The sequence below is a fragment of the Camelina sativa genome, chromosome 19, assembly GCF_000633955.1.
Source record: "Camelina sativa cultivar DH55 chromosome 19, Cs, whole genome shotgun sequence".
In the NCBI taxonomy this organism is placed as follows: Eukaryota; Viridiplantae; Streptophyta; class Magnoliopsida; order Brassicales; family Brassicaceae; genus Camelina; species Camelina sativa.
The window spans coordinates 7383480-7392438 of NC_025703.1; the positions used below are offsets into that span (position 1 = coordinate 7383480).

General features: G+C 35.0%; 3 protein-coding genes across 3 annotated transcripts; 2 read left to right on the top strand and 1 right to left on the bottom strand.

The window, feature by feature from the left end:
* Window positions 122-1857, top strand: LOC104765354 (3-hydroxybutyryl-CoA dehydrogenase). The gene is made up of 4 exons (XM_010489047.2): window positions 122-393; window positions 735-956; window positions 1037-1149; window positions 1289-1857. The coding sequence occupies exons 1-4, from the start codon at window positions 208-210 to the stop codon at window positions 1653-1655; spliced, it is 888 nt and encodes a 295-aa protein (XP_010487349.1). The 5' UTR covers window positions 122-207; the 3' UTR covers window positions 1656-1857.
* LOC104765355 (VQ motif-containing protein 19) lies at window positions 2529-3493 on the bottom strand. Its single transcript, XM_010489048.2, has one exon. The coding sequence runs from the start codon at window positions 3310-3312 to the stop codon at window positions 2638-2640; it is 675 nt and encodes a 224-aa protein (XP_010487350.1). The 5' UTR covers window positions 3313-3493; the 3' UTR covers window positions 2529-2637.
* LOC104765356 (protein GRIM REAPER-like) lies at window positions 7423-8434 on the top strand. Its single transcript, XM_010489049.2, has one exon. It carries the CDS (start codon window positions 7569-7571, stop codon window positions 8070-8072), a length of 504 nt encoding a protein of 167 aa, XP_010487351.1. The 5' UTR covers window positions 7423-7568; the 3' UTR covers window positions 8073-8434.

Here is an 8959-nt window from a genome sequence, read left to right on the forward strand (position 1 = left end):
CAAAGCGGTTCCCAAGTAAATCCTTATATTGTTACTTCGTCGTTTTCATCTTTTGGCCCAGTTATAGCCATTAGGGGCCCATTATTGTTAAGGCCCAGCTTATGAAGCTTAGCTGGCAATGTCATCCATCTCTTGTGATGATGGATATGGGAAAGTACAAAGAGATTACGATAGCCGGCGACACGTAGAAGCAGAGAGAGAGTGAAAATGGCGGAGATGAAGTGTGTCGGAGTAGTGGGTGCTGGACAGATGGGCTCAGGAATTGCGCAACTCGCCGCCACGAACGGTCTCGAAGTTTGGCTAATGGACGCTGATCGTCAGGCGCTCTCTCGAGCCACCGCAGCTATCTCCTCATCCGTCAAACGTTTCGTCTCTAAAGGTCTAATCTCCAAGGCAAGATTTACTTTTTTGAACTCCTTGGTATTTCATTCTCCACGGAACCAAACCAACTAACTCAGTTACTCAGTGATCATCGTGTTAGCAAATATAACCCAATTCATAGCCAGTCCTGTGTTGCTTTGATTGCTCTGTCACGCATATTGGTTCTTAGGCTATACTTCACTATCCTATGTCAGTTTCACTATAATTTTTATTTTATTTTAAATGTGTTCTTATGATAGTGTTACTAGTGTTAAAGACTTCAGAACACTTTGCAGGATTTAGGAATAGTGAAATGGTCGATACTTGTGGTAATCTCTATTATTAAGACCAGAATAGTGATTTGTATTTTGCAGGAAGTTGGTGATGATGCTATGCGTCGTCTACGTTTCACATCCAACATTCAAGATTTGTCTTCTGCTGATATCATCGTTGAAGCCATTGTGGAATCTGAAGACATAAAGAGGAAGTTGTTCAAGGATCTAGATGGTTTAGCAAAGAGTTCTGCGATTTTAGCTTCTAATACAAGTTCTATCTCCATTACTCGTCTTGCCTCCGCTACAAAAAGACCTGGCCAGGTTTAAGTTTATATTTTTTACTTCCTCTAACTAAAATTAATCATCTTATCTGTTGTTCATTAGTTCCATGTCGTCTATAGGTCATTGGAATGCACTTTATGAACCCTCCTCCAGTAATGAAACTGGTTGAGATCATTCGCGGTGCGGAGACCTCAGAAGAGACGTTTATTGCTACAAAAGCCCTGGCTGAAAGGTTCGGTATTTCCTTGAAATAGAGTTTTACATGTAACAAGTTTCTTGGGGTTTGGTTACTCAGTGTAACTAACTAAATTGCTGCTTCAGTTACTCACTGTAGATTTAGATTTTTAACCGTCTATCCTTGATACCTGCAGGTTTGGCAAGACAACAGTTTGCTCACAAGACTACGCGGGATTCGTGGTGAACAGGATCCTCATGCCGATGATCAATGAAGCCTTCCACACACTTTACACAGGGGTGGCTACAAAGGAAGACATTGACAGCGGAATGAAACACGGCACAAACCAACCAATGGGTCCTTTGGAGTTAGCGGACTTAATCGGTCTAGACGTGTGCTTGTCTGTATTGAAAGTTCTGCATCAGGGACTTGGAGACGCAAAGTACACACCTTGTCCTCTTCTTGTTCAATACGTTGACGCTGGAAGGTTAGGAAGAAAACGAGGAGTCGGAGTTTATGATTACCGTAATAAAGCTACACAAAATCTATCTCCTCGGCTCTGAGAAATGCAAGTCAAAAAAAAGAAGTAAAGACATGTTTTAGCTCTTAAGACAAGAACAGTTTAATGCTTTGTGGGTTGTGTCTGGATTCTTTCTTTGTTTCTCGGTAGATATGTGAAGTTTACCGGTCAGCGACCTTGTGTTGTAATCTTGACATGTACTTTAAAAACTAGCTTAAACAAATCAATAAACATCGTTGTTATCACGTTGCTTTCTACTAATAAATAAATAAAGTGAAACTTTCTCTTTATAACTCGTTTGTTTCAAATTCTAATGTTGTCTTGGTTTTGACTTATAAGTAAATCATCAGCAGAATCGCTACATGAAATGTTCTTCGAGACGATCTCTTTTGGTTTGATTAAATCAGTATATATCAAAATTCAGACATACTTTCAAATCAAATAACCAGAAAAAAGTGTAAATTCAACAGCTAAAGGACAGAGAATCTTGTCAAGGTTATCAAACTTATCATCGATGACGAAGAAATTTAAAGAGATAATGATTAAAACCATTAGGTGATGATAACTTTAATAAGTTTAGATGATGCAAAGAATAAACCCAGTCAAATAGCAAAAGACAAATCTCTGTTGACGAAAACAAAAATGGCAAAAGACAAATCCCTTGCACATTATTATAAATTACTCTCTTAATCCAAACTTCAACGGTAACTCCGTTAGAAAATAGCAATTATAACCATGCATTAATCTATAATAAATGTAATTATCTTTTGAAATTGTAGTAGTGTAATTTAAGTTACTCCTTGTAATCTTATCATTATCTTTGTTTATTTATTTGAATCTTATCATTATCTTTGTTTATTTATTTGAAAGCTTAATTAACACATTTTACTACTATATTGTAAGTAAAATAATAATAAGCTGAAGCAGAAGTAATAAAGATATTTAAAAGCAGAGCAAAGTTATTATAAAAAAAAAAAAGCGAAAATTACAATCGCAGTAAATTTTTTTATAAACAGTCTCTCAGTCTACTTCTCCGGCGATACTCTCGGAGAAGTCACCGGAAAGAGTGGCAGAAGCTGCGGCTCTGATTCTCTTGGAGTTGAAATCGGAGACTGGTGTAGGTAATAGCCCTTGTCAGCAATAGCTCTCTCTTCCTCAGATAATGGCGACATCCTGTCAAAAGGGTCGCCGTCGTTTCCGCTGTTCCCCTGCTTTAACGGCGTCACGGGACTGTTAAGTGCAAGCTTGGGGAAATCAAGACAGCTAGGCGACAAGAGCTCCTGATTCCTCGGCGAGAATCTTGGACTCCCGGAGCCTGAGCCACCACCACCGATCATGAGTGTGTTAATCATGAGACTGTTCTTGATGAGGTTGTTGTTGTTAAATCCGCCGTGCGATCTCCTCTCGTAAAGTTTGTTGCCACCAGAATGTTTCTTCGGCTGTACGGTTTTGACCGGTGGAATCACGAAGTTACCCTTGCCTGAAGGAGTCGTCGGAGGACGTAAAGAGTCTGGAGATCTCGGGGAAGAGGTTCCCGTGAGCATCTGTACGACTTGTTTGAAAGAAGATGTGTCTGCTTGAACAAAAGTTGTTGGGTAATGATCAGATCTAGTTACGATGTGATGATGTAAAGATCCATTGACAATGGAAGATGAAGCTGATGATGAGGAAGAAGATGGTGGGTTTGTTGAAATCTCCATTGATGTTATCCTTTTGGGGAGCTTCTTGATTCTAATGGTTTCCTCTATAACTCCATTAGGCTATGGCTCTTCTCTTTGTCTGTTCGAATTGGAAGATTCTGTGTGAGTTTTGAGTGAAGGAGAAGATGAAATTAAAATGGTCTTCTCTTCTTGAGGTTTTGGGATTATAAAAAGAAGTTGGATTGGTTATTTTATTTAATATTGGAATCTTTCTTTATGAGAAAAATTTTAAACTATTAAATGTTTTTAGAAATAAATATATAGACAAATAAAAGTTGACATGAGGATTTGTGCCCAGGGAATCAAAAGATGTTTTTATTAGGCAATTTTTAATTTCTTACTTTGAATTTGTCTGCCATAGTGTATAAAGGAAGAAATTGCTATGCAACTTTGTCTTTATTAGGCTCTAAATTGATATTGAATTCTAGAATTTTACAGACTATTAAGAAAATGCTTGCATACCCTATCGAACAACAAATTATATTTGATACTTTAGTTTTAAAAACTAGTACAGTTCAACATAATTGCTTTCTCGAAAATAAATAAATCATATTGCTCCTTTTCTGCTAAAGTGAAATTATCAGAGTCATATCTTTATGAGTTTTTGTGCATGCATACACCTATACACATCTAAATATGTACTATCGTATCTCGGTCTTCTATAGCTTTTTCATATCCATGAAATGTTCTAAATACCAATCAAACTCGTACACTTGGCTATATTGTGTTTACATATGATGTGTGTGACATCGACGTATCAAATTTTCATTTGTGATGATAAAATAAAGAAACCTCGAATTCTTTGGCTCAGTGGACTATATATATGTGCCATATTACATACTTTCTCAGGAAAAAAAAAAAAAAGAAATCACGTAGATAAACCACGATACAAATCCTCTATAGAAAGTACAAACTTCCATAACTTATAAATCACAAGAAAAACTGGAGGTATTATACAATAAACCAGATATACAATGAACTAGTCGAAGTTTGAATACGTAATAATGCTAACTACGTGTATGAAACTATATACACATATATGTATACAACACAATTATTTGAATTAGATTTATTTATGTCGTTATGAGTTATGACTCGTTCACAGAAGTAGACTTTGGTTCAACAAATTCAGAGAAATTTTCTTACTTCATTTTCGATTAGAATAAGTCTAGTCAATATTTCTTTCCTAAAACTAACAAAGATCTTTTTGTACAAGTTTCAATTTAAGACTGGTTTTAAAAAGAAACGAAGAAAACTATAAAAAGAAAGATGCGATAGGCGTGCATGTATTGAGCCGCAAACCCTAATGATCAAAATTTTAAAATTAAAAGTCGTCTGACTATAGAGACACTTGTACGGCAGATATTGGTTTATTGCTCCTAGTTGAACGGGCAAATACTCCTATTAGTCTACTTCTACTAACTCTAATTAACTTCGGATTGGCCGGTCCAATTATCTATAGATTAAACAATTATTATATGATATGTCCATAAGAACCATAGTATATGTCATGTTTGGTTTACACTTTAATTCGTAGAAGTACACATGTTGCGATGGACTGATTTGGTTTCATCAGTCCAAACTTTTGTTCCCAAAAAACTTTTTCTCTTCTTTAATCTACATAATGAATTCTTGAGTTAAACTAATTACGTTGGTGACTAGCTATAAAATTGCTCTTCTTTTTTTTCCTATTCTTCTTTGTCACAAATCGTTCTTCTTTAAGCTGATATATATATATATATATATATATATATATATATATATATATATTTCGCTAAATTAATTGGTTCGTACGTACGACTATGTATGTGTACTTGGAATTTAGCGGACTGCCCATGGCATAAGAGAAATAAAAAAATTGGGATCATATTGATATATTCTTGGTTAATGTAGGAAAAATCATATATTTTTTGTCGTAGTTGTGTTTGAAAGTCAATCGCAATAATAAGATAGTGATCGCAAAGACTATTAATTAGTATTATCTATGAATGCGATAAACAAACTGTAAATGATAGAATATTAAAGAAGATGATGAATCTTTAATTACCGCCTAAGTGCCTAACCCATAGTTTTATTTATTTTTGTTAATTGCCTAACCCATAGTTGTTTTCCCACTTTCTTTCTTTTTACCTTTTTGGGGTTATTAATGTGCTTAAGAATATATTCGTACTACTTCAAATGTATATGATTAACTATTAAATAACCTTTCACCCACCATTAACTGAAAAAAAAAGAAGAAAATTTAAACTTTTTAAGGTAAGCTAACGATGCTTATATTAGTGGCTAACAAATGCTTTCTTGTCATAATCATTAAGTAGTTAGATTCTGTAAAATTCAATGTATTTTCGAGTTAGGTTAAATTATCATCACATATCATTCAAACCAAATGTTCCCATTTTACCTAAATTCTCTACCTCAAAAAGAATGATAGAAGAGTTTGACTATCCATACACAAATGATTCTGATCTTTCTTTTGTGATAGATGTTTGATGATGATAATTTTTTCATCGTTCAGTGCAAAAACAAAGACCGGAACACATGTGTCACCCACCAACTTTTTATTCACAATGTAAACAGCAAACACAACAAAAACAATCGATAAAAGTGATATATTTTTTCCACAAGAAAAGACTAATAAATGTAATGAAACAGAGAAGCCACACATGAGAACGTGTTAAAAAACCTAATGCACAGTCGACTTTTTCCCCACGAGCCCCCTAGATTCGTTAGTTTAAAAGTTCAAATATTAACAAACGAAATGCAAATCAAACATTCTCGCATCATCTACTCACTCAAACATTGAATACATACGAGCTTGATGTTACTTTATAATAAAGCTTGGTTTTATCGATCACGCAAATAGTTTCCGGGTCAATTTGGGCTGATTTGGCCCATTAATTGTTTTCGGAACCCGCTAATGGATATGCTTATGTATGAATATCTCAAATTACTACTACTCAACAGTACTATTACTAATAATTATTTACATGTTAATATAAATAGAATATCTTGATCTTTCAGAGAACATGAAGCTATAGCATATATTATATAGGCTTAGAAGATGTCATGTGCGTAATAACAGTCTTGAATCAATGAACATAGTAAAAATAGTATTGTTTTGATAATAATGAAACATTCAAAATTGTATCCACGTTTAAGAAATTATTAATGGAATTTCAGTTTCCACCGGATCTTCAGAGGTCAACGGTTAAACGTTGGTTTATAGTCAACGTGAAGCTCCAAGTAAAGTAAATAAGTAATGAGCAATTGCGGTGGCGATATGACTGTCACAAACAGTATAGAAGGGAGAAGTAAACGACACGTTGAGGGGAAACATTAGAGTGTCTTAAGTCGGGTTTTGCAAGTAAGCGTAACGGACATGTGACTCTTACCGAGTTTCCTGGCACATCTACCGTCCTCACACGTGCGAGGTTTGCATAGGTTTCGGTGTAAGACAACTCATGAACTGCATGACTTCTCAAGTTCTCTGCATAACAGTAAAGTGTCCTATGATTTTCTAAGTGAGAGAAGAAAATATAAAATACTAAGTTGGAACAAAATGTGATATTTTGGTTTTAGTAGAAAGAAGGGTGGAGTTGATTTCGTGACCATATTTCCCCATAATATAACTAATCAAAAAAAGAAAAGCTGAGGACACTATTGGTTAACACGACTACATTTGACGCAAAAGTACTGCGAAAATTTAGATCAGCCATGCTTCAATCAGAAGACTAGAAACATTTTTCCGAGTTCCGTCTAAAGAACTTGGCATGTTATGCGGAAAATGGTTATATGATGTTTAACAGAAACAACTGATGAGTTGATGTTAAGTAAAAAATGTGTAACCAAAAGAAAGAAAGAGAGATGATGTTAAGTAAAAATGTCTAACAAACAAAAATGTAAAGTTAACATATGACAACTAGAAAAGATGTAATGATAACGATAATAGGCTTAATAGCTTAAAGATTCTTGTAAGTAAGGTTTTGCAGTGAATTTCCTTTTTCCCTTCCGTTACAAATAGATAGTAATCACTTGTTTTGCCTAATTTAAGGAACTTAAAAAAGAAAACTTTCATAAAATCTAGAATTATGTATCTTCTTATGGCAATATAAATACCAATACGACATCATCATCTGTGTTCCACTCTTCCTTTTTTCTTATTGTGTGTTCCAAAGCACTCTTCCTTTTTTCTTATTGTGTGTTCCAAAGCCAAACTTTCTCCGTCTACTTAATCGACTATTTACCTTATAAGCTAAATGGTCATTAAGATCCCTTGTACTTTCATTAAACTCATTCCCCTCATCTCCTTAATCCTCTATTTCCTCGCAACGGCAACGTCTAATTCTTATTCAGTTTTAGCCGAAGAAGCTACCAATGTAGAAGACCAAGAGTTCTACATTCTTGATGAAAGTCCTACAATACTTTCGAATGTAACAATATCATCCAAAACCCGACTACTAGTTAGCCACTACAAAAATATCAGAAAAGGGATGAGATGTCATGTGGCAGGCTATAACGTTTGCAACGGCGTAAAGGCTGACAAGGGGACGAGTTTGTTGTATTGTTGCAAGAAGCATTGTCGAAATATCTTAGGTGATATGAAGAATTGTGGACGGTGCGGTCACAAATGTAGATTTGGACAAAGATGTTGCGGAGGCATATGCACCAATGTTGGCTTTAACCCTAAGCATTGTGGTAAATGCAACAAAAAGTGTAAATCCGGGGTGAAATGTGAGTACGGATATTGTGGCTACGCTTGATTTTTTAATATGAAACTGCTGGAGGGTTAATGGGTAATTTTAAGAGTGGTGTATTTCTTAAGAAGCTGCATAAGCAGAGATCGTATTCGTATACGCATACTTAAATGGATACATTATCAATCGACAATAGATATCTCTACGCATACGTGCACCATGATTTTATCTGTGATATTTATATATACATATGTGTATTTTGTTCTTGATAACTTATGCAAACTTAAAATATATATATATATATATATATATATATATATATATTTAATAATTAGTTTGGTTCTGTTTCAAAAAACATAATATCCCAAGAAAAAAGCGTCGAATGTAATTTATATTCCTTATGCAACTTTAATTAATTATAGGTTAGTAGTATATGGGTATAAATAGTATATTGTTTAACTTTTTACCATTGAGGAACATAAATCAAAATTTTCAAAATCTTTGAAACCCGCCCTCTCTCTTCGCGTCGTCTTCTCCGTACAAGTACCTCAGAGTCGAAGCAGGACTGCCTTGGAATACACGCAAATATGGTATTACTCTTTTACTCTTTCTTGGAAAAAGTTTTCTATAATCTTACTCTTTTTTGACATTTTCTTGGAAACTTAGGTGATAAGTAGGCTGCTAAGTAGGCGAGTTTCTTTGAGGCGTCGTACGAGTCTTCAACAACTGGCGCCGGCGTATCCTTTCCGATTCAATCTCGCGGTATAAGAGTTATATGAGTTTACGAGTCATGGGTTTGAGTTTTCAGGGTTGAATTTAATTGGAGAACCATGAATGAATGAATTGAATTGCAGGACGTGAGAAGTTCTTTGGAAACGGCTGAGATGGAACGTCGTCGGAAAGGTGAAGCTGTGGTTTACGATGGCGAAAAAGATGATACAGAGAATGGAGTG

Bases quoted from the DNA above. Each gene is read 5' to 3' on its own strand.
- LOC104765354 (XM_010489047.2), top strand. From the start codon at position 208: ATGGCGGAGATGAAGTGTGTCGGAGTAGTGGGTGCTGGACAGATGGGC. The intron at 394-734 runs GCAAGATTTACT...TGTATTTTGCAG, and splicing joins CTAAAGGTCTAATCTCCAAG to GAAGTTGGTGATGATGCTAT. The intron at 957-1,036 runs GTTTAAGTTTAT...TGTCGTCTATAG, and splicing joins CTACAAAAAGACCTGGCCAG to GTCATTGGAATGCACTTTAT.
- LOC104765355 (XM_010489048.2), bottom strand. From the start codon at position 3,312: ATGGAGATTTCAACAAACCCACCATCTTCTTCCTCATCATCAGCTTCA.
- LOC104765356 (XM_010489049.2), top strand. From the start codon at position 7,569: ATGGTCATTAAGATCCCTTGTACTTTCATTAAACTCATTCCCCTCATC.